Genomic DNA, 25,453 nt, shown 5'->3' with positions numbered 1-25,453 from the left:
TGCAGCCCTTAGAGACCTTCCTTGGCATCAGGGCCCTTGGTACTAGAAGTACCAGTTACAAGGGACTTATCTGGGTGCCAGGGTGTGCCAATTGTGGAATCCGCCGCCACCTCCTCCATCTCCACCTCTTTTCTCTCCTCCACCACCTCTTTTCTCTCCTCCACCACCTCTTTTCTCTCCTCCACCACCTCTTTTCTCTCCTCCACCTCATTCACCTAGCTTTGAAGTGGGAGGAGAATACACACCACAGGGTACACCTGTATATGGTAGGGAAGAACTAGACGATAGTCCATAAGACCGTGACACCTTGGATACTTATGATACAGACCCAGTTATGTATACAGACCCAGATCTCTATCCTGCACGCCCCTCACCTCTAGAAGACACCACTGGCTATCAACAAGTAGTAGCCAGAGCTGCGGCATATCACATTGTGCAATTACATAAAGATTAAAAAGAGGAATATTTTTTATTGGATACCCTCACTTCAACACACAAAGGCATACAATTTCTTCCTATGTTGCCAGAAATGCTTAGACCTGTCCAGGGCATTTTCAATGAACCTGTATGCTCCTGAATCCTTGCACCACGGTTAGATAAAAAAATATAAGGCTGCCTCATCTGATCCAATATACATCCAGTCCCAAGTGCCACCAGATTCCATTGTTACCACTACTGCCAGGAAAGGGGTAAATAGTCAGACTACTGGAGATTCTCTTCCACTAAAGAAAGAGTAAAAAAAAAAAAACCAAAAAAAAACTTGATGCAGTGGGAAAAAGTGCTGCTGTGCAAACTGCCAATCGTTGGCGTATTGCTAACTCCCAAGCACTACTGGCTAGATACGATAGGGCACACTGGGACCAAATGGAAGACATCCTTCTGCACCTCCCAGAAGAATATTGAGAACGTGCACAGCAAATTTATCTCTGAAGGTTAGACAATTTTGAATAATTTAATTAGATGTGCACTAGATGCTGCTGACGGAGCTGCATGAGGGGACAATACCAGTATACTCCTTAGGAGTCATGCCTGGTCAAGGTGCTCTGGTTTCAAAGCAGAAGTCCAAAAAGCTGTCCTCAATATGCCTTTTGATGGGGAGCACCTATTTCGGTCACTGTTTGACTTCACCCTAGAAAAACTCAAAAAAGACCCTGACACTGCTAAAGCAATGGGTGCCTTACAAGAACAACCAAATAGTGTTTTTTCTGCCACCCATTATACAGGGGTGGCTACAAGGCAACCGCATCTTCTGATCACTCAAATTCACAGCAATGTGAAACCTCTTCCTTCTACTCCAGAGAGCTTTTCAGAGGAACATATAGAGCAAACTGCTCCAAAGGCAGGGGAAAAACCACTAACACCCGTGTTTCACCCTCCAGAGTCTGACATTGACTGCCTCTATATTCCCCCTCCTCATTCCACTCCATTAGGGGGGAGTCTTCAATTTTATCACCAACAGTGGATAAGCACAACATCGGACTTGTGGGTCCTATCCATTATCCAACGTGGTTATTGTCTGGGACTGACATCAACGCCTCGAAACATTCCACCTCACAAACACGAGATATCAACAGAATATCTCGCATTTTTAAACACGGTGGTTCAATCTCTACTGTCAAAAGAAGCTATAGAAAAAGTTCCCGTGCAATACCATGGAATAGGAGTGTGCTAACTCTACTTCCTGATTCCCAAAAAAGACTGCACCTTCAGGCCTATTTTAGATCTCAGCCCCCTAAATCAATATATTCTCTGAACATTTTCACATAGTCACACTTAAGGATGTGATTCAGTTACTGAAAAAAAAAAAACGATTTTTATGACTGCTCTAGATCTCAGACGCCTACTTTCACATTCCAGTTCATCCTGTGGCAGGACAACATTCAGTTCAAGGTTCTACTTTTTGGGGTCACAACCGCTCCCAGAGAATTTACCAAGTATCTAGCAGTAGTTGCAGCACATCTAAGAAGACAACACATACATATTCCCTTACTTGGACGATTGATTCATCAAAGCCAACACTTTACATCTGTGTCAGTCTCACACTCAAATCACAGTAAACCTTATTCACAAATTAGGATTTACAATATACTTAATAAAATCACACTTACAGCCTCTGCAGATTTAACCGTATTTGGGGGCTATACTCAACACAAAATTAGGCCTTGCTTACCCCAATCCAGCAAGTGTTCACAACTTTCATCAAATAATCTCTTCAATACAGGTCTATCAAATCTATACAGTCAAAACATTGAAACTCCTAGGTATGATGGCACCCTGCATTGCCATCGTCCCTCATGCCAGACTCCATATTCGTCCCTTACAACGTCTCTCTCACCAACAGTCGCAAGCTCTGGGTCATCTTCAGGATCTAGTGTTGATAGATCAACCAGCTTACACATCTCTCATAGGGCGGAATCCCACCAGCCTAATCAAAGGACAGCCTTTTTAAGACCCGGTCCCCCAAGTAGTTTTAACTCTGATACCTCCCTCACAGGATGGGGAGCTCCCCTCCGCAAACTCACAGTGCAGGGATCATGGGATCCAGTCACCAGACCAAAAACATAAATGTTTTGGAACTTCAGGCAATCTTTGTAATACACAAATCTGTCTTAATCCGCACAGACAACATGAAAGCAATGTATTATTTACAAAAACGGGTGTGGCACGCTCTCTCTAGTCTCAGCTAGCACAAACAATCTGAAGGTGGGCTCATCACCGCGTTCATCTTCTGGCAGATTATCACCCAGGCACAGACGACTTTGCAGACCTCCAAAGCAGGACGTATTAACAAGTCCATGAATAGGAACTCCACCCAGTAGTACTGCATAAATACTTTCAAAAGTGGGGAACACCTCCGATAGATCTGATCACTGCAGCAGAAAACTCAAAATGCCAAAAATTTGCATCCAAGTGCCCACAGCCCCAGTCCAAAGGCAATGCCCCATCAACTGGTCAGGGATATTTGCTTACACTTTTCCACCTCTCCCACTCATTCCATTCCTGGTGAGGAAACTCAAACCCCTCAAAATGATCCTAGTATCACCCACATGTGCTTGCCAACCATGGTTTACAACTCTGCTGGAGCTCTCTCTAGTATATCACGAGAAACTCCCCAACAGACCTGCTCTTCTCACACAAAATCTCCAACAAATAAGGCATCCAGATCCCAATTCACTCAACCTTGCAATATGGCTCCTGAAGTCATAGTATCCGGTTGCCTTCAATTACTGGCAGAATGTATGGATATTTTAAAACCGGCACATAGGCCAACAAGAAGAGCCTGATATACAGCAAAATAACGTTTTGTCGGTTACTGTCAATCTAAACACATTGATCCAATAACACCATCAGTGCAAGACACATGTTATTTTCTTCACCTGCAAAATGCAAATCTAGCATACACCTCAGTTCAGCTACACTCACCTGCAATTGCGGCATATTTAAAAAACAGACAACATAGTCATTAAAGCTTTTAGGGAAGGCCTTAAAAGAGTAATCTTTCCCCCAATGCCTGCCTGGAATCTTAATATTGTACTCTCTAGGCTCATGGGTCCTCCATTTGAGCCTAGTCACTCATGTCAGATATAATTCCTTTCTTACAAAGTGGCTTTCTTAGTTGCTATTACATCTCTAAGACGTGTTAGTGAGCTGCATGCTTCCACATTGCAGGAGCCTTTCTTTCAGAAACATAACGATAAACTTGTCTTACAACTTTTGGTAGAAATGTAGGGTTTGTATGTATCACAATTCCACATTAATCAAACTGCCACCGGACTCTGTGGCAGAAAGAGCACTCCACATATTAGATGTAAAAAGAGCCCTCATGTATTATACTGACAGAACAAAAGAGTTAAGGAAATCTAAGCAGATTTTTGTGGCTTTTTCAGCACCACATAAAGGAAATCTCAGTACAAAAAATAGCATAGCTAGATGTAAAATAAAGTTTATACAAATATGTTACGCTAAAGCAAAAAGACAGTTGACATTGACTCCCAAAGCACATTCCACAAGAAAAAAGGCGCCACAATGGCATTCTTGGGGAATATCCCCTTAGCTGACATTTGCAAAGCAGCTACTTGGTTTACACCACACACGTTCGCTAAACATTACTGCATAGATGTTAAAGCTCGTCAGGGAGGCAATGCTGAACACTTTTTCAAACAACTGCAAATCCTAAAGGCTAGCCACCGCATTTCTTTAGGAAGACTGCTTTACAGTCTATGCACAGCATGTGTATCTACAGCCACACACTGAACGGAAAATGTTACCTACCAGTAGACATCTGTTTGTGGCATGTAGTGCTGTAGGTTCACTTGCACCCTCCCTCCTCCCCGGAAGCCTGTGGCAGTTTCAGTTAGTTTCTATTAGTATATAGTTCCTTATGCTTGCATGGACGTACTGTTTTCTGTGCTTCTCTATACTCTCACTGCACCCACCTGCGGCAAAACAATCCAACAAAGAACTGAATGCCCATGTGCAGTAACACCAAGAAGGGGGAGCCTCTCAATCCCAGGACTCAAAAAGCCTTCTTAGAGAAAAACAAGTTGCAGCACTCCGGGCCCAACACTAGATGGCAAGATAATGCATAGCATGTGAATCTACAGCACTGCATGCCACAAACAGATGTCTACAGGAAAGTAACATTTTCCTTTTTCCTCGGACCATAGCTGCTGGGTTGTGGACTGGGAGACACTTTACGCTCTTATCTGGGTGAGTACTGTCAATTATCCTGGCTGTTGCCACCGAACCATTCTCCTATGTCGGCTGGCACTGTCAGTCCTTGTCCTGGCTGTTGCCTCCACCCCCTAAGTCGCGTGACTTAATGTTCTAATCAGAACCTTCTAACTCGGGCTTCCCACTATCTTATCAGGCAAAAGACTTTATATTGTAAGCCTCAGGGTGTACTGTCCACCTATAACTGAGAACTGGAGGCGCTCCTTCCTCATCACCTGCAGCGGACATCTGACTTAGTCTCCTGGCTGCGCAGTCATCTTTCTGAGCAGAGTTTGGAAAACTAGGCTGTCCATGCCCACCAAAGAGGGCAAGAATTCCCTGGGAGCCCTAATAGCTGTTCGCCCCTGTAGGTGAGGCTGGCAGCTGACATCTTGTTTGGCGACCCACCAACAGTCTGCATACCTAGCACCGCCTAGGGTACAGAAGTTTGTTTCCCCAGTGCCTCCTGCCACTGTCTTCACCTCTCTCCACCTTCCGCGACCCTGGACTCGTTAAGGTGCTAGGGGAGACCGTGGGTTACTGTAGGAAGCTGGCTCTGTATATACTATACCAAAATGAGATAGTGTGCACAGAGTCCAGAGGTTCCCCAAGAGGCTCGACAGAGGCAATAATAGATAATACTAATGCTGTATTTGTGGTAGTGTGGTCGAGCAGTTAGGCTTATCAGAGGGTAGTGTTAAGCATTTGTTGTACACACCCACGCAATAAATGAAAACACACACTCAATGACTTAACTCCAGACCAATAGGTTTTCATATAGAAAAATATTCTTTTGTTAATTTATTTCTAGAACCACAAGTTTCATTTAGCAGCTAAGTACATTAAATTAAAGGTACTTTGCATAGTAATACTCAGAACTTTGAATGGAATCAACAATGTACACAGTTTTCTTTAAAATTGCAAAAAGCAATTTTAAAAGTGGACACTGCAATTTTCAACATTTCCTGGGGGGAGGTAAGTAAAGTACAGTTTTTGAGGTAAGTAACAAACGTATGCGTTCAATCTCTGGGGCATAGGTAGCCCACCGTTGGGGGGTTCAAGATAACCCCAAACACCCAGCAAAACAGGGCCAGTTAGGTGCAGAGGTCAAATAGGAGCCAAAATAACGTGGCCCTCTATGGCGACATGGGGTACTCCGGTTCCAGTCTGCTTGCAGGTAAGTACCCATGTTGTCAGAGGGCTCACCGGTGGGGTTTGAAAGAACAGTGGAGGGGCCCCAAGTAGGCACCAAACCTCAGCAGCACTCGGGTGGCTGGGTGCAGTGTGCACATAGGGCATCTGGTTCTCAATAGAACTCTGAGGGGGGGGGTCCTTGGGATTCCCTCTGCAGGTGTCGTCGTGGGGGTCTGGAGAGGTCAGCCCAGGATGTTCACGTAGTCTGAATTGCCTGGGGGACCTCTCTGGCTAGTTGGTTTCTCTGGACACGGGCTGGGGGCATCAGGTGCAGAGTATGTTGGACTCATGCTTCTGGAGTGAGGTGTGTGAGTCCCTTTAAAGATTGTTTCTTTGTCTTCTTGTTGGACAGGTCTGATGGCCACAGGAGTTTCTTGGTTCTTGGTGAGGCAGGCAGTCCCCTGGAGGCATTTCCGGGGTCACTGGTCCTGCAGCTTCTGTTGCAGCTTTCTGATATAGGAGACTGGCCAGTAGGGCTGGGGCAGAGTCAGTTGTTGTCTCCTTCTCTTCTCTACGAGGTTTTCAGCTCAGCAGTTCTTCTTTCTTGAGGTCGTCAGGTTCAGGTTGCCCCTAAATACTAAATTTAGGCGTGTGATAGGGTCAGGGTGCAGTAGCCAATGGCTATTGTCCCTGAGGGTGGCTACACCCTCCTTGTGCGCACTCCTTCTCGGGAGGGGGGCCTCATCCCTATCCCTATTAGTCTTAATCTGCCAGAACAAGATGGAGGATTTTTCAAGGAGGGGGTCACTTCAGCTCTGGACACCTTAGGGGGTAGTACTAGCTGAGGGGAGTGACTCCCCGTTTTTCTCACTATCCTTCTGGACTTGCTGCCAAAAGGGGGGGCTTGTCCGGTGGGGTGGGCATTTCCACTGGCTGGAGTGCCCTGGGGGCACTGTAACAAAAGGAGTGAGCCTTTGAGGCTCACCGCCAGGTGGTACAGTTCCTGTAGGGGGGAGGTGTGAAGCACCTCCACCCAGGACAGGCTTTGTTTCTGACCAGAGTGCACAAAGGCACTCACCCCATGTGGTCAGAAACTCGCCTGGAAGTGGCAGTCTGGCATAGACCTGTCAGCCTTACACTAGCAGTTGTGCTAACATACAGGGAGGGGATCTGTAAGATGCCCACTGTGTGCATTTTTCAATAAATCTCACAGTGTAGCCATTATGGTGCTGTGGAGTTCGTAATGACAAACTCCCAGACCATATACTCAATATGGCTACCCTGCACTTACAATAGCTAAGAATTGGCTTAGACACTGTAGGGGCATATTGCTCATGCTGCTAGGCCCTCACCTGTGGTATAGTGCACCCCGCCTTAGGGTTGTAAGGCCTGCTAAAGAGGTGACTTACCTATGGCACAGGCAGTGGTAGGTGGGCATGGCACTATGAGGGGAGTGCCATGTCAACTTCTTCTTTTCTCCCCACTAGCACACTCACGCTGCAAGACAGTGTGCATGTACTGAGTGAGGGGTCCCTTAGGGTGGCATAAGACATGCTGCAGCCCTTAGAGACCTTACCTGGCCACACAGCCCTTGGTACCAGGGATACCTTTTACAAGAGACTTAACTGTGTGCCAGGGCTGTGCCAGTTGTAGAAACAAAAGTACAGTTTTAGGGAAAGAAAACTGGTGCTGGGGCCTGGTTAGCTGGGTCCCAGCACACTTCCAATCAAAGCTGGAATCAACACTGGGCATAAAGTGGGGGGGGGAGGGGGGTGACCATGCCAACAGTGGCATTTTCCTACAGTTACTGCTTCATTCGATAATCTGATGCTGGAGCACCCATGTCTGTTGCAACATCCCTTCGGCACAATCATTTCTTGATAGGGTCACATTTGGCCACAATGAAACCTTGGATCACCATCCGTCTTTGCTGCTATCTAATCAAACCTAATGCCATACAGTTTCCAGTATGGAGTTTGAGTATGGTTGTAGCTGTGATTTCTGTTAGATGACCCATTTTTTTCCAGCATCCGGTCGATCTTCTGCCAATGGCCTTCTGTTTCTGGCCATCCACATACTATGTGTAGAAATGTGTTTTTTTTTTTTTTCTTTTTTTTTGTATTTTGATTTTATTTTTGTATTTTGTTTTTTTGCCCACATCCCCATAAGTGCAATTCTTTGTGCTGCCTATGTTTGTGGGTTAGTAGCATTATGTAATATGGCTTATCTAGCATATTGCACTATCTTTCTAAAGCTAGTTTTTTATTAACATCTCCAACAAGAGTGTGAAGAAGTATCTTGACCTTCATGGTCTCTAAGATTATCATTACTATGTCTTTCTTCTATAAATTGTTATGACACTATTGGTTTTATTGGACCTGTGAGTCCTCATTACACAGTCCTCACTGGCATTTTCTTCATGTTATTGTCTCCTGCCATCTTGGCCTCTGGAGTCTTTGACGCTATAACCATCTGTCAGCATGCCGATAGTGGTCTGGCCTATTGATGTGCCGAGTTTAAGCAGTATGGACCAATAAGGGGACAACTGTCTGGGAGGGCTTAACCCTCCAGGGGCATAGATGTGCTCCTGCATCATGACCCTCTTTTGCATGGACCTTTTAATTTAGACTGTCTCACAGGCCCCACTGGACTGGTGCGCATCACCTTCGTTATGGGCTGTGCACTCAACCTTCAGTTTAGTCTTTAGTGTCACAGGCTATGTCTATTCAATTATTCTAATACATAACATTTTGGGCTCCCAGAATGTAATGGTTCTCTTTCAGGGTTGACATTGAATCCATGGTTCTTTCTTTGCATTGTTCCATGTCAGTGTCCATACAAATTGTGGGCTGTCTCTGAGGAACCTCCTTGAGGTATAAGAGAAGGCCAGCAGGCCAATTTTACAAAAGTTGTTTCTTCTGGTCCCGTTTATTCCACTGTGCCACTGACCTTGCTGCAACAGTGGTTTTTACCCCCAGTCTAGCAACCGCTATCCTTAATTGCCTTAAGGAGAATACCTCACACACAAATTATGCACAGAATTAGATCATGTGCGGAAAATATAGGTAACATTTTCACTGTTTAAGAGTCTGGCTGTGTTCCTGTGAAAAGATAAAGTCTCTGTTGGCAGTGTACTTGTGGAGAGAAAATAGAGTGAAATCTAGCCCCTAGGTGGCACAAAGTGTCCTAGTACAAATTAAAAGGTATTACACGTTTGGACGCAGGTTTTCATAATGGTTTCTGTTAAAAAGTGGATGTAGGTTAGAACCCTGTTTTCAAGAGTTCCAAATGGAAAAATGATTGTACAAACCATTTGCCACAGGGTGGTGTCATGCGACCGTGGCAGTGCAAGTTTTCAGTTGTTTGTCTTAGTGTGCCTCCTATTCTCCAATAATGTTTGTTACTTTTTTTAAATGAAGAAAAAAACAGCATGCTCTATTGTGTACCGTTTGTCTTTTGGATTTTTAGATGTATGTGCTTTGATCAAATGAAAGGTTGAATATGGAAAGTGATTAAAATTAAATCGGAGAGGTATATTTCTCAGTGTTCCATGATCGTGACTTCATGTAGAGATATTCAGTTTTTGTGAATTTAATGAAAATACCCTTAAATAACACTTGGCCTAGTAAAACATGTACAAATATTAGCCTTAAGACTGGGTTTTTAGTGGGCCATTAAGGATTTTGTGCTGCTGCCCAGAGCCTACATTTCTTACAGTGCTTCAACTCATCCTCATTCAGTTGAGGTCTCTGTTTCATATCCTCCTCATCTTCAATAAAAACCTGTATTTAAGGGGTATGTCTACATTCCTACCTACCTTTGTTAGGTGAATGATATTAACTTGTGGTGTAAGTTCATTTTAAGAACATTTCTGCTGTCCTGTGAGTAAAACGGCGCACTGCAGAGGTTATTCAAAATTGATAAAATGTCCACAGGGGTCCTGTGTCGCTTTGCTGCTTTTTGCAAGGATAAATAAGTTGTCTGAGGGAAAGCAACTCTAACAAAGGATGGAAGGGCTTCCAATACCAGGTAATTTTGTTATGATGGAAAATACTTTATTCTGTTACAATAAATACACTTTTTTTCCTCCTCCACAGACGTTGATGGCAAAGTTATCCACCTGGTGGAGCGGGCTCCTCCACAGGCACAACCCTCAGCGGGAGGTGCCTTGGGGGCTTCTACCTCAGCTGCGCCTAACGGGGTAGGACGAGGAGCTGGCCCTACTGTTCACGACCGCAATGCGAACAGCTATGTGATGGTGGGGACCTTCAACCTACCAGTCAGCATAACAGACACCCAGCAAATCCAGGTGAGTGGTGGTGGCTGCACTGCAGCTGGTCTGCTGTGTGTTCACAAGTGCTGCACTCTTGTACCAGGAGGGGATAGTTGGCATGATGCTTTAGTTCAGTGTGTCCTTATGTCTTGTCTGTGTTTCACTTTATTTTGGTTAAGCTCTGCCTTCTTAAGTTGGTTTCATCTTCTTTATCAATCAATGTATCAATTTCCAGCTTTATTTCGGTAAAACAATACCATAAAAGCATACTGGCAAAATTCTTACATTTCTAAAAGGAACAAAAACACTTTTTTTAAAAGAAAGAAAAAAGACAAAGGACAAAAAAAAGAGAAGAAAAAAAAAAAAAGCACTAAAAACAGATCGAGACCAGGGCTCCCTCAGGGCCATACAGTGCAAATAGGCAAGTTATGGGTATAGATGTTGTTAAAAATCAACAATTAATCCATAAAACACTATAACATATACAGTACACATCATCATGCAAATATCCATATAAATATTATAAAATTTTATAAAATTCCCCTAAAATATAAACCTTTATACAAAAGACAGTTAAAAATTGGTATCTCAGTAGTAGTAGCATTAACTATGGACTAGCTCAAAAAGTGACCATTATGAAAATAGGATATATGCTTTTGAATGATTATGAATGATTATTTGCCTCTAGTAGGTTCAAGTTGCCTCTACAATCTTAGCAGTATAGATACCATCATCACGTGAGGGGTTATTTGACTAATTTTTAAGAAATGATTAACAATCCCTAGGGCCCAACATTTCCTTTCTTTCTTGCGTGCCTATATTACTTAGAGGTCATATGCAATCAAGTAATACAAAAAGGCACATTGTTCTAGCAGCAGCTAATATTCACTTAACTACTAGAGACAAGTTATCTGATGTTGGTCTTAAAAACAATAGATAAAAGTCGATTACAGTATTTCATTTGTAGGACCCATAAAATTTACCTCCCGTGCCATCAGGCACTTGTTTGCCTAACTAAGAGGAGATTTTTTGGGATAAAAGTAGATAAATATCAGAATCCAGGAGCAAGTTTCATAGGTGACAATGACCATTCTAGGTAACTTAATCAACCTCCCAGTAACTACGGTCCTCCCGGGCATAGACAATGTCCCCTGGGCTAGATATATCCTTGGCTGATTGTAGGTCCCAAGGCCATTGAATTGCAGAGGGTGACTCCCAATTATCGATTTCAGGACCATAGGTTAGGTTTGGGAGTTTTGCCTGAATTAAAGCGCCTACAACCTCAGGCCCGCCTTGTCTCTGATGAATGAAATTGCTATTAAGAATCGGCTTAGACCAAAAACAACATATGGTGTCGAGCTGGATCTCAAGAATCTGGCAGCTTCATTGTGGTTCCTGATTCCAACGTCCCTGCAGATGGGTCGGATCCATTTCTTCCTTAGTTTATCGTAGGCAATGCAATTTAAAAGGACATGATCCGTCGTTTCTGGTGTCTCCATATTACATAGCTCGCAGGTCGCCTCATGATTACTCTTCTTTATCCATTTTTGTCCAGGCTCCCTTAATATGTTTAAAGTGAAATAATGTAAAAACTTTTTATTGTTATAGGATCACCATTAAGATTTCCTTTCATGGGTGGAAAGTTCATTCGTCCATCTTGAACCAAAGTGCTAGAATTCTGAGAAGTGATGCACTTTTGAAACAAGGGTCGGGCACTTTCCAGTCCTAACCCTCACCTGTTTTTGTCTTTTTCTAAATTCAAAGCAATGTCGTCACTGCTTCAGCAGAATTCCTGGGGTGGATGTTTCTGCATGAGTCGTTCCTTTGCTTAGTGTTTCTTATGGGATCCCATTGGTGACCGGCAAAATTAGATTTTGACTTTCCCACTACTGGAGCGTATCTAGACACTTCAAAATGGCTCTTGGAGGATTATGAACTTTTCACTAAATGTATGTCAGGATTTGGTCCCGGGCATCTTTACACCCCGTGCTCCTTCCTGGTTTTCATTTTTAGAATCTGTTTCTTTTCCATAAATATCTGTCCACCCTTGTACCTGCCTTACTAGTGCTCCACCACCTCTGGTCTCTTTGGAGTCCAGTCTCCAAAACCACTTCTTTCCTGTATATGCTCATTTTATTGCACTCTGGCAAAACCCCATATTGGTGCCAGTATAAGGATTTGTTAAGGCTATTGGAACATCCCTTTTTAGTGGCCACTACGAAACATGTCTGCATCTCCTTCTATCCAAATTAACTATCTCTTGTCTTCTGAAAGGCTTGGATTTTCCTCGACCTACAGTGGGCACACCAATTTATTTCCTAATGAAACAGTTTTTAGGGGCGATAGTCACTAGTGATGCCAACATAAAGGAGAAGGGTTAGGGAGCAAGGGGAAGTCGGGGGTTGAACCAGGGGGAAGCAGTTGAAGGATGGAAAACGTTTGAAATAGAGGAAAGGGGGGCAAGTTGAAGATGGAGTTGGAGGGAGGTCGAGAGGGCGAGAGAGATGAGTGGCATAATTAGAATGTGGCTTTCTCGCTCTTGTAAAACTATTTTGCTCAAGTGCGTTTAGAGCAGGTAATGGAAAGAGGCAGAACATCCAAATCATAGTACAGAAGAGATAAAAAAACAAGATTCGACGAGTAGGGTGAAAAGACCCAGAAAAGCCTATGACAGATAAACATTTGCAAATTATGTTAAGTAGCTTAACTGTGAGAGATTATAATGAAACAAAGTTGTCAGTCTTCTGCGTAGAATACAAACTATACACCAAAAGGAGTGGTAGACCTAGCGGTATTATGAACAGAAAAACGAAGAGCATTATTGGCAGCCCCCCAAGAAGCACCAGAGGTGATACTTGACAGCCGTGCCTGAAGTAAGATGGTGTCAGATGTTTGGTTTAATGTACTTCCCATTGGAAAACAAAATACTGTGTTCGGTGGCATGTGTAGCTGCAGATACACATGCTGTGCATAGTCCGCCGTCTGGTGTTGGGTCGGAGTGTTACAAGTTGTTGTTCTTCGAAGAAGTCTTTTCGAGTCACGAGACCGAGGGACGACTCCTTCTTTGGTTCCATTGCGCATGGGCGTCGACTCCATCTTAGATTGTTTTTTTTCCGCCATCGGGTTCGGACGTGTTCCTTTTCGCTCCGTGTTTTGGGTCGGAAAGTTAGTCAGAATCGCGGAAAACTACGTCTGTATTGTTTCGTTCGGTATCGGGTTAGATCAGAATCGACACCGAATCGTGAAGAGCTCCGGTAGCCCTTCGGGGTAATTTCGATCCCCCGTCGGGGCCTGGTCGGCCCGACCGCGTGCAACATCGAGACTGATGGAACGGACCCCGTTCCGATTCTGTCCTAAATGCCACAGTAAAAATATGCCTATACAGACCAACATTTGGTCTGTAACTTGTGCCTGTCACCCGAGCACAAAGAAGAGACGTGTGAGGCCTGTCTAGCGTTTCGGTCGAGAAAAACGCTCTGAGACCGAAGAGCCAGAAGGTTGCAGATGGCGTCCACGCGGACAGGACAACGACGGTTCGAGGAAGAGGGAGAAGAAGAAGAAACTTTCTCCATCCATGAATCGGATTCCGAAGAATTCGACGTCGAAGAAACCGTGAGTAAGACATCGAAACAAACATCACACGGAAAAGCAGACAAAGCCCAGGGGACGCCACTGCCAACAGGCCATGGCTCAACCCATAAAGTAGGTGACCGTCCATCGGCACCGAAAAAGGGCGAGTTGGTGCCGAGGTCGTCCGACTCAGGTCGATACACAGGCACGCAGCAATCTCGGGACCGAGAAAGTGCTGCAGAAAAGGGTCGACACCGAGACAGCGGAACCGAAGCTGCTCGGCACAGAGATAGCGGCACCGAAGATGGTCGACGCCGAGAAAAAAGAGAATTCTCGTCGGAGCCGAAAACAACAAAGGACACGGTTTCGGTGCCAAAACGCCCAGCAACAGAACAGAGAGCCAGTTCCTACTCAGAGAAACAATCACTATCCTCCCAACTACAAAAACACAGATTTGAGGAGGAATTACAAACAACAGATGTAGATCACACGCAAAAGCGGATCTTTATACAAAGTGGGACAGGGAAGATCAGCACTCTTCCCCCAATCAGGAGGAAAAGGAAACTAGATTTCCAACAACAAGAAAAGACACCACAAGCAAAAGTGGTAAAGAAGGTAACTCCACCACCCTCTCCACCACCGGCAACTCATAGATCACCAGCACAAACTCCGTCACAATCACCAGCTCATACCACCATGAGCCAAGATGACCAGGACGCATGGGATCTCTACGACGCCCCAGTATCGGACAATAGCCCTGAGTCGTACCCCACCAAGCCCTCACCACCTGAGGACAGTACAGCCTATGCACAGGTGGTAGCTAGGGCAGCAGAGTTTCATAACGTATCGCTCCATTCAGAGCCTATCGAGGATGACTTCCTTTTTAACACCCTGTCCTCCACCCATAGCAATTATCAAAGCCTTCCTATGCTCCCAGGAATGCTAAGGCACGCTAAACAAATTTTTAAGGAGCCAGTTAAAAGCAGAGCAATAACTCCAAGGGTGGAGAAGAAATACAAAGCACCGCCCACAGACCCTGCTTTTATTACATCACAACTGACACCAGATTCAGTTGTCGTAGGAGCAGCTTGTAAAAGAGCCAACTCGCACACATCAGGCGATGCACCACCTCCGGACAAGGAGAGCCGCAAGTTTGATGCAGCTGGGAAAAGGGTTGCAGTACACTCCTTGGGCGATATGACAGAGCCCTGTGGGACGAGATGCAGCATCTCATCGAGCATCTCCCCAAGGAATTCCAGAAAAGAGCAAAACAAGTGGTTGAAGAGGGACAAAACATATCCAACAACCAAATCCGCTCTTCTATGGATGCAGCAGATACAGCTGCAAGAACAATAAATACTGCGGTAACGATAAGGAGGCACGCATGGCTGCGCACATCCGGCTTCAAACCTGAGATACAACAGGCAGTGCTCAATATGCCGTTCAATGAACAACAATTGTTTGGACCAGAAGTGGACACTGCAATTGAAAAATTAAAGAAAGACACTGACACAGCTAAAGCCATGGGCGCACTCTATTCCCCGCAGGGCAGAGGCACATTTCGCACATTTCGCAAGACCACCTTCAGAGGAGGGTTTCGAGGTCAAGCCACACAAGCCAGCACCTCACAAACAACACAGTCTACCTACCAGGGACAATATCAAAGGGGAAGCTTTCGGGGCCAATACAGAGGGGGCCAATTCCCAAGAAACCGGGGAAAATTTCAAGGTCCCAAAACCCCTCAAAGCAAGCAGTGACTCACAAGTCACTCAACCCCTTCACACAACACCAGTGGGGGGAAGACTAAGCCAGTTCTACAAATCTTGGGAGGAGATAACAACAGACACTTGGGTCTTAGCAATCATCCAACATGGCTATTGCATAGAATTTCTCCAACTTCCTCCAAACGTCCCACCGAAAACACACAATATGTCAAAACAGCATTTAGACCTTCTGCAATTAGAAGTTCAAGCATTACTGCAAAAAGACGCAATAGAATTAGTACCAGGTCCACAAAAGAACACAGGGGTTTACTCACTGTACTTTCTAATACCAAAAAAGGACAAAACTCTGAGACCAATATTAGATCTCAGAACACTAAACACATTCATCAAATCAGAACACTTTCACATGGTCACGTTACAAGACGTAATACCACTACTGAAACAGCAAGACTACATGACAACCTTAGATCTAAAAGACGCGTATTTCCATATACCGATACATCCCTCGCACAGGAAATACCTAAGGTTCGTATTCAAAGGAATACACTACCAATTCAAAGTGTTGCCATTCGGAATAACAACCGCGCCAAGAGTCTTTACGAAATGCCTAGCAGTAGTAGCTGCACATATCAGGAGGCAGCAAATACACGTGTTCCCGTACCTAGACGATTGGTTAATAAAAACCAACTCGCTGGCAAAGTGTTCACACCACACAGATTATGTTATACAAACCCTTTACAAACTGGGTTTCTCCATCAACTACGCAAAGTCACACATTCTGCCGTGTCAAACACAGCAATACTTAGGAGCGACAATCAACACAACAAAAGGGATAGCCACTCCAAGTCCACAAAGGGTTCAAAATTTTCACAAGGTGATACAAGCAATGTATCAAACACAAAAAATACATGCAAAGATGGTATTAAAACTCCTAGGCATGATGTCCTCATGCATAGCCATTGTCCCAAACGCAAGATTGCACATGAGGCCCTTACAACAGTGCCTAGCATCACAATGGTCACATGCACAGGGTCAACTTCTAGATCTGGTGTTGATAGACCGCCAAACATATATCTCGCTTCTATGGTGGAACAGTACAAATTTAAACAAAGGGCGGCCTTTCCAAGACCCAGTGCCACAATACGTGATAACAACAGATGCTTCCATGACAAGGTGGGGGGCACACCTCAATCAACAAAGCATACAAGGACAATGGGACGTACATCAAAGAAAGTTTCATATAAATCGCCTCGAATTGCTCGCAGTATTTCTAGCGTTGAAAGCATTCCAACCCATCATATCCCACAAATACATTCTTGTCAAAACAGACAACATGACGACAATGTATTATTTAAACAAACGGGGGAACACACTCAACACAGTTGTGTCTCCTAACACAAAAAATATGGCATTGGGCAATTCACAACCACATTCGCCTAATAGCACAGTTTATTCCAGGGATCCAGAACCAGCTAGCAGACAGTCTCTCTCGGGATCACCATCAGGTCCACGAATGGGAGATCCACACCCAAATCCTGAACACTTACTTCCGAATTTGGGGAACACCTCAAATAGACCTATTTGCAACAAAAGAAAACGCAAAATGCCAAAACTTCGCATCCAGGTACCCACACCGGCACTCTCAAGGCAATGCTCTATGGATGAATTGGTCAGGGATATTTGCATACGCTTTTCCCCCTCTCCTTCCATATCTAGTAAACAGATTGAGTCAAAACAAACTCATACTAATAGCACCAACATGGGCAAGACAACCTTGGTATACAACACTACTAGACCTGTCAGTAGTACCTCATGTCAAACTACCCAACAGGCCAGATCTGTTAACACAACAAAAGCAACAGATCAGGCATCCAAACCCAGCATCGCTGAATCTAGCAATCTGGCTCCTGAAATCCTAGAATTTGGACACTTAAACCTCACACAAGAATGTATGGAGGTCATAAAACAAGCTAGAAGGCCATCCACTAGACACTGCTATGCAAGTAAATGGAAAAGATTTGTTTGCTACTGCCATAATAATCAAGTTCAACTATTGCATGCATCTCCAAAAGATGTAGTAGGATATTTACTACATTTGCAAAAGTCAAATCTAGCTTTCTCTTCCATAAAGATACATCTCGCAGCAATATCTGCATACCTGCAAATTACTCATTCAACTTCCCTATTTAGAATACCTGTCATTAAAGCGTTTATGGAAGGCCTAAAAAGAATCATACCACCAAGGACACCACCTGCTACTTCATGGAACCTCAATATTGTCTTAACAAGACTCATGGGGCCACCTTTCGAACCCATGCATTCTTGCGAAATGCAATATTTAACGTGGAAAGTTGCATTTCTCATTGCCATTACATCTCTAAGAAGAGTAAGTGAAATTCAGGCATTTACTATACAAGAACCATTTATTCAAATAAACAAAAATAAGGTCGTTCTAAGAACCAACCCAAAATTCTTACCAAAGGTTATCTCACCGTTCCACTTAAATCAAACAGTAGAATTGCCAGTGTTCTTTCCACAGCCAGACTCAATAGCTGAAAGAGCACTACATACATTAGACAACAAAAGAGCACTAATGTACTACATTGACAGAACAAAACTAATTAGGAAAACAAAACAACTATTTATTGCATTTCAAAAACCTCATACAGGAAATCCAATATCAAAACAAGGTATAGCTAGATGGATAGTTAGGTGCATCCAAACCTGCTATCTTAAAGCAAAGAGAGAGCTGCCTATTACACCAAAGGCACACTCAACCAGAAAGAAAGGTGCTACTATGGCCTTTCTAGGAAATATTCCAATGAACGAAATATGTAAGGCAGCAACATGGTCTACGCCTCATACATTTACTAAACACTACTGTGTAGACGTGTTATCTGCACAACAAGCCACAGTAGGTCAAGCTGTACTAAGAACTTTATTTCAAACTACTTACACTCCTACAGGCTGAACCACCGCTTTTGGGGAGAGAACTGCTTACTAGTCTATGCACAGCATGTGTATCTGCAGCTACACATGCCACCGAACGGAAAATGTCACTTACCCAGTGTACATCTGTTCGTGGCATTAGTCGCTGCAGATTCACATGCGCCCACCCGCCTCCCCGGGAGCCTGTAGCTGTTTGGAAGTAACCTTCAACATTTGTACATTTGTAAATATATTACTTTAACCTTCATTTTGTACATACTTATTCATTCCATTGCATGGGCACTATTACCAACATACACAACTCCTACCTCACCCTCTGCGGGGAAAACAATCTAAGATGGAGTCGACGCCCATGCGCAATGGAACCAAAGAAGGAGTCCCTCGGTCTTGTGACTCGAAAAGACTTCTTCGAAGAAAAACAACTTGTAACACTCCGACCCAACACCAGACGGCGGACTATGCACAGCATGTGAATCTGCAGCGACTAATGCCACGAACAGATGTACACTGGGTAAGTGACATTTTCCTTACGGGCTGGTGTCCCACCCAGTAAGGCTCTAAACACCTCTGTACCAATGCCCTCTTTATTCTGGTGCCTCTATTGTAATTATGTGCAATGTCCCCCTGTCTTGTAGCACACCATATGCTGTAGTATCAACTGTGTCTCAAAGTTTTCCTTAAATTACATTTTTTTTCCTTCTCCCCTTTTTCAGCAGTCTGTTCAGCAGGTGATGTCGGGGCTGGGTGAGGCTGGGCGCAACCCTCGAGTGACGGCTGGGGTGAGTAGCTGATGATGCCTACGTGCACACAATAGCATAAGTGTGTGTCTGTTAGATAAAACATGAGGGAAGCCTGGTGGGCTTCCAAGCTGAGATCTCAGATCTTTGTCAGGGACTGTATGTAGTGCCCCATAGGTTATCCATAGTGTTAAAAGCCAAAGTGACCTCAAAGTGACACTAGTGGACGTCAAAGTGATGGTAGAAAACTATGCTGCTTAAGTAACTGCAATTTCTACCAAATCAAAATGATTTTGAAAAAGACCTGATATTTTTTATAAAGTTCCACTCAATCTAGAATGTAGTGCATGCGTGGCATTGTGTAAGAAAGAGTTACTGGAAGAGGCCTTTTGTGTTTTCATAGCTAACATAGGAAGTGGTCTTATCGGTTTCACCAGTATGAACTTAAATTGGTATGTCCTTAGGTTGACTGACATTTAAATTATTATATTTAGTCCTCTTTAATTAGCAATCACTTCTAAGAATGAAGTTCTGCATCTAGTGGACCTAGCATCACTTCTCCCGATCCCCTGAATTGTCAGAATAAGCTGGCAGTCACCATTTGCTTATAATTGGTGTATTTGTTATTTAGCGCTAATCCTTGATATTGCTTCAAGGGTTGAGAAAAGGACTCCAGTCTTGTTGCAAATGTGTTTGTGAAAATGAGTGCCCTGGATGCAAAATGCAGAGCTTGAATTAAAAACTACAACAGATGTTGCCTTTTATGCTATCACCGTGCTGGCTGCTGATATGAAATCATCCGTGTTATGAGTACAGCTGTCTGAACACACTGCTCTAATTTGCAAAGTTTAAGGGCATTCTTGGCACTAATCCTATTATTGCGGAAAATACTCAGGGTAGCTTGTATGTTTGTTTTCTTGTTGCTTTCGCTTGTTGCAGGGGTGACAGTGGTGCAGGGTGGTGGTATTGGGTGTATTGCTTTCTTGCCTGTACCAAGAGAGTGGTTTGAGGTAGTAAATGGAAATTAAATGTAATGGAAAGTGTGGATTCTTTTATACTTTTATTGAATGATGGTTGGACTTTGTGTTGCAAGCATTGGAGGGAGGTAGCAGGTTAATTTGCGCTAGGTTTTTAGAGGGAATGTAAGATTTTTCTGCGGTTAGGTCCATAGGCCTAGTTTGGAATGCTGTGGTGTTGACTTTAAGATTGAAACCTGAATAGATTGCCTCGTAGGATATTGATGATGCTGAACGGCGTATAGTGAAAAGTGTTTTAGGTGAGAGGGTTAGAAGGCTTCTTCTGAGGTTTGGTTGTTGCTCTTAAAACCAACTCTTCTCTTTTCAGCACATGTAAGGATTCTCCCACCTTATGGCTATTACTCACAAATAAGAATTTATGTAGAAATAGGTTCCATACAAGCATAAAATTGCAGCTGAGCAATTTGCTCCTCGTTTGTTTGCCTTTGGGCTCTGGCATTGGGGCCTGTGTTGAATGTGAATTTTGTGATCAAGTTATATTATAGGTCGATAGGTTATAGGTCTGTTCTTGTCCTTGATGGGATGTTTCTGTTTCAGAATAAGGGGTTGCCAAGAATGTAATGGTTTTGCAGTAATTATTTTGTTATGTTCTTGTTGCTGTTCAGTGATTTTTAGGATGTGGTTTTCCTCTTCATTTTCTTTGTTCCTCAACAATTTCATGTCCTCTGATGCCGAAGTGTGGAATTTTTGTCAGGTCTGCTGTTTTTACATTAAAGATGCAGCAAGTTAACCCTTCACCACAGGGGACCGAAAATGCTTATACGCATGACATTAAACACCTCAACTACTGAAAACTATTTCAGTGGTGGGGTTAGCGGAAAGCTTGGCCTCCCAGTAGCACCCGTGGGTGGGGCTGTACACCTTGGCAGACATTGAACCAGTTACTGAATGTCCAGACATGCCCTAGAGGACGTGCTGTGTTTTGGGGAGGAGAGAAGATGGGGTGGTTTTCTTATTTTAATGGGGTGCATGATTTGGCATGGCTGGTGGATGTGTATTTCGTGGTGGGGTTGCATTCTGCCTTTTTTTTTTTTTTCAGTGCCAAGATAACGTGGAAAGTACAGATTTGTTGGTGTAATTAAGTGCATGTGTAGCCAATACAATTGTTGTAGGTATATGCAGATAAGGATAGTTTTGTACTGTGACAATTGTATGCTTGTATGTGTACCATATCGAAGCCTGTTGAGTGAATGGTGATCACTTTTAAGACCTATGACTTGGTCTTGTTCAGAGCGTTTGATGCGGTTCTTTTTTTGTTTTCTCCTCCTCACCTGCCCTTACCTCTCCTTCACCTCACCATCTTTGTATGTCACATTGTGGGCTGTAAGAGCGACGGATCGTCCGTTGGTGTCCACATTAACGTAGAGCAGCAGGCTCCAATCCAGGTATGGACTTTTATTTTGGCGTTCTGTGCCAGGGCTGCCAAGAAAGACCTCACCAGGATTTCACCCCATCCCAAAACTTAAGTATTTAAGCCTCTTACATAAATGTTAAGTATTGGAAATGTATAACGTTTTTTATGGCTGTTTTGGTGACTTGATGGGAACTTAAGGGCAGTGGTAGCAGCTGGATGTTTCAGTAAATTCATACATGATTAGAAAATGGTTTGGCGACTTCAAAAGACTCTGCTCACCAAGTGATGTCTATACTAAGATTCTGTTGTACTATGTTTTAAACCCTCGTTGTGTAGTCCTGGTAGGTCGTACCAAGGCGTTTAACATGCAGAACGACTAATCATGCTCACCAAGAAGGAAGGAAACTGCACACTGGTTCTGCAAATTCAGCCCCCCCAGTGTAGTTTTCAGTCATTTCATATGGACTCGCAACATATTGGATAATCAAAGCCGATTATACCACCAACCAGCTTGTCCTCCCTGGTTTGAGTTCATAAGACTGACTGCCAATTTAATAATGAAGTTTTGCTATGGGAGGTATTGTGATCTCTTCCTACTCTGACTTGCCCTTTCCCTGCTTCTTTACTTGTCTTGATCCTCCATTCCCACAATTAGAATAGACCTCAGTACATTCTCAGCTTGGTGCAGATTACTTACTGCTCCTTCTCCAGGTTTTCTTCACTTAAGTTACTACTTGCTTTCCACCACCAACTGTGGTATCCTATGTTACCATTTCGGTATACACTACATTACCTCTCATTAGTTCACCCTTCTTTCACCATCTGCTCCAACCACTTTTCCTTCTGCAACCTTCTGAAACAGCTACATCACTATTGGTGCCCTATTCATTCCCCTGCTACTACTACTAATAGTAGTAGAGAGTTGACATAAGGCTCTCAATGTCCCTTGCTTAGTTCCTTTCTCTGACTCCGTTACCAAGCTAGTTCATACCACACCTGCGCCACCAGTTACGTTAGTTGTTGAAGCTCATGCAGCCTACAGAACAGAAATGTTCTATTCTTGGCTCACATTTTCAGAAGTTGATGGGAACACAAATACACTTCACCACTATATACCTGCACAATATAGAGCTTGTGCATATTTAGAAATACCTCTATCTTATCAAGACCATAATAATTGGGTTCGTGGCGCCCTACCACATACGATCCTACATGTTAGGTTAGGTCTTCTTAGTCAGTGGTTCCCAACCTGTGGTCCGGGGACCCCTGGGGGTCCGCGAAGCCTCCTCAGGGGGTCCGCGACTGCTTAGAAAATTAAATAATATTAATAGATTAGGTCCCCAGCTTTCAGTAATGACTAAGTGGGGGGGTCCCCCGATTGCAATTATGATTCAGTGGGGGCCCCCTGGTTTCAGTAATGATAAAGTGGGGGTCCACAGACGTCAAAAGGTTGGGAACCACTGTTCTAAGTAATAATGGTCCTACCTGGTCTTTATTGGCCACAAATACACCGCTCCCTGATGCAGCAACCTTGACGGTAGCTGAGGTTTGCCGCTTATATACTGAGCTTACGGCAATATACAGACTGTTATTACAATTTGTAATGCAAACATTAAATACAAACCCAGCAAATGCTGCCCCGGTGCAACTACATGCAGCAACACCAGGCGTTAATCCTGCGACTTTACATTTGATCATGGGTAAGGTACCCACCAAACGGGAAGAGATTCTGTTTTGGTTAGCTCAAAAAATAAATGCACTGGAAGCAGTATTTCCCCATACGGACCTCAGGGAAAGCATAGAATATTAACTATGTGCTTGCCATTTGGGATGGTTTCACAGTAGATAACTGGAATGTTTGGGGCACTGTATTTGCCACGCTCTATACTACCGCACACGGTACACCGACTCTTGCCAATCTTCCGGAGGTGTTAAAACAAATTCAAGATGAATACGGGGCGGTCCCAGCCCTGGACTTGGGGTTGCAACTTATGGGTAATTCTGAAACTGTATTTTCAATCATATTAGGTAACCTTAAAGAGGAAGCAGTAGCACTAGCAAGTACGTATGTGGCTCTGGGACGTTCCTGTACAGGCTCAAGAACGTGAGCTGCCAAAGATTATTGCAGAGACCTAGTCTGGGGGGGGGGGGTCAAGATAGTCTGTGGGCCAGACCCTCGAAACCACAGTTCCAGGGTAAATCCAATAGTCTACCAAGGAAGCAACTGAGCGTTTAAAAAAACGCTGGGATAAAAAACAAATACCTAAAAAAGAAATTGGAGAATCTCCGCATTCGGAGACCCCCGCGGAATAGATATAATCGCAGAAATAGCGATAATAGGGACAATAAACATCTGGTGATCAGAGTAATTGCTGGTGACATTGGTTTCACTTTCAAAGAGGGTGAGACAGTCCTGATTGCATGCAAATCACATTTGTACTCAGCAGAACGCTTTGCTCTCACTGAAAATTCTCACTGCTGTTCAGATGGCTGCCATTAAAGAAAGACCACTAGCCCAGGGAAAACGCATTATTGTCGTATCTCCAATCCCAGCCCTCGAGGCTGTTATCAAAGCCAGCTTTCCAAACACTACAGCATTACATCCATGTTGGATCCAGTGGGCAACGTCTCGGGCAGCCACTGATGTTGATTATAATTTTGACCCAAAGTTGCAAACTAAATTTTTGCAATATGATCTAGAATACCCCGTTCCGACAAATACATTGCCTGTTGATCAATATCAGAGTCATGTACACCAATGGCTCAACACAACCTGCTATAGGTACAAAGCATCAGTACTCCGCTGCTTGCGCAGTCGTAAGCGGCTGTATGGAGGGTAGTGAATTCTGTCCACAACATAACTTTACGCAAACCCTAGGGGATTGCACTGCACAACTAGCAGAGCTAAAGGCTCTGGTGATGGCACTGAAACATACGGATCCTGACCAGCTAACACTCGTACTATTGTGGCTATTCCTTTAAGGAATATCTGCATTATTGGTGTCAGAATAGGTTGAGAGATTCCAAAGGTAACACCATAAAACAGACTTCTGTGGGGAAAGTAGCGGATCTGAAGGAAACACTACAAAATGTCCATGTTGTACATACTCTTGGACACCAGCACGTTGGAATGCACACTGGCTGATGAAGCAGCCAAATCAGGAGTAGCTTCGGTTTCTGTTGCTGCAGTAAGTCGTTTTAGGACGAAACCGGACAATGACATATGGGCTGCCGTGACAGCCACAGCTGAAGGCACGCCCTTGCCAAAAGCATTTCCTGCGAAATATTCCTACCGGATGGCAGACTTGTTTTCCGCCATAGCTATAATACCAGGTCTGGGCAATCAGTAGATTCCCAACAAAAATCAAAGAGCAGAGTTGATCAAAGCAGCGCATGAGGGAGTTGCTTCTGTCCATGCAGGTGTGGCGGCTACAATATCATTGTTGCAGGCTTGTTATTGGTGGCCAGGTTTATACAAACAGACCAAGCAGTATGTCCTTTGTTGGGATATCTGCCAACAAATTAAGGGGTCCACCGTTATACGCCCACCGCAGACACCCCTTTTAATTTCTAACAAGCCATTACAATGTGTGTACTTGGACCATTGCGGTTCTTTGACACCTGACGGTGCATACAAATACATTCTAATCGCTGTTGACTCCTGCTCCAAATTTTTATGGGTGTGGCCACAATGCTCGCCTGACTCTCGGACTGTTATTAAAGATTTGCAAGTCTATATATGCAGTTGTGACTTTCCACTTCGACCAAGCACATTCAGGGCCACCATGGCTTTGTTAGGGGTCCAACTCCATTACTCGTCTCCATTTCATCCTGAGGGAAATGTGTTGTGGAGCGACAAAACCAAGATATAAAGGAATCCATAACGGTCAGAGTACTAGGTACGGGTTGAAGTTGGCTTAATCACCTGTATGGAGTCCAGAGAGCACTTAATTATCTGCCTA

General features: G+C 44.0%; 1 protein-coding gene across 1 annotated transcript in view; it reads left to right on the top strand.

Annotated features, from left to right (window-relative positions):
- BAG6 (BAG cochaperone 6) overlaps positions 1 to 25,453 on the top strand; it is a 142,678-nt gene that overhangs the window by 72,272 nt on the left and 44,953 nt on the right. Inside the window, exons 4-6 of the mRNA XM_069241980.1 lie at positions 9,945 to 10,156; positions 19,077 to 19,142; positions 21,466 to 21,522. Of these exons, the coding sequence (XP_069098081.1) occupies positions 9,945 to 10,156; positions 19,077 to 19,142; positions 21,466 to 21,522 (335 nt within the window). The remainder of the gene's footprint in view (positions 1 to 9,944; positions 10,157 to 19,076; positions 19,143 to 21,465; positions 21,523 to 25,453) is intronic.

Source organism: Pleurodeles waltl, chromosome 6, assembly GCF_031143425.1.
Source record: "Pleurodeles waltl isolate 20211129_DDA chromosome 6, aPleWal1.hap1.20221129, whole genome shotgun sequence".
Lineage (NCBI taxonomy): Eukaryota > Metazoa > Chordata > Amphibia > Caudata > Salamandridae > Pleurodeles > Pleurodeles waltl.
Note: the sequence above shows the minus strand (reverse complement) of the source record. Positions and strands in the feature narration are given on the sequence as shown.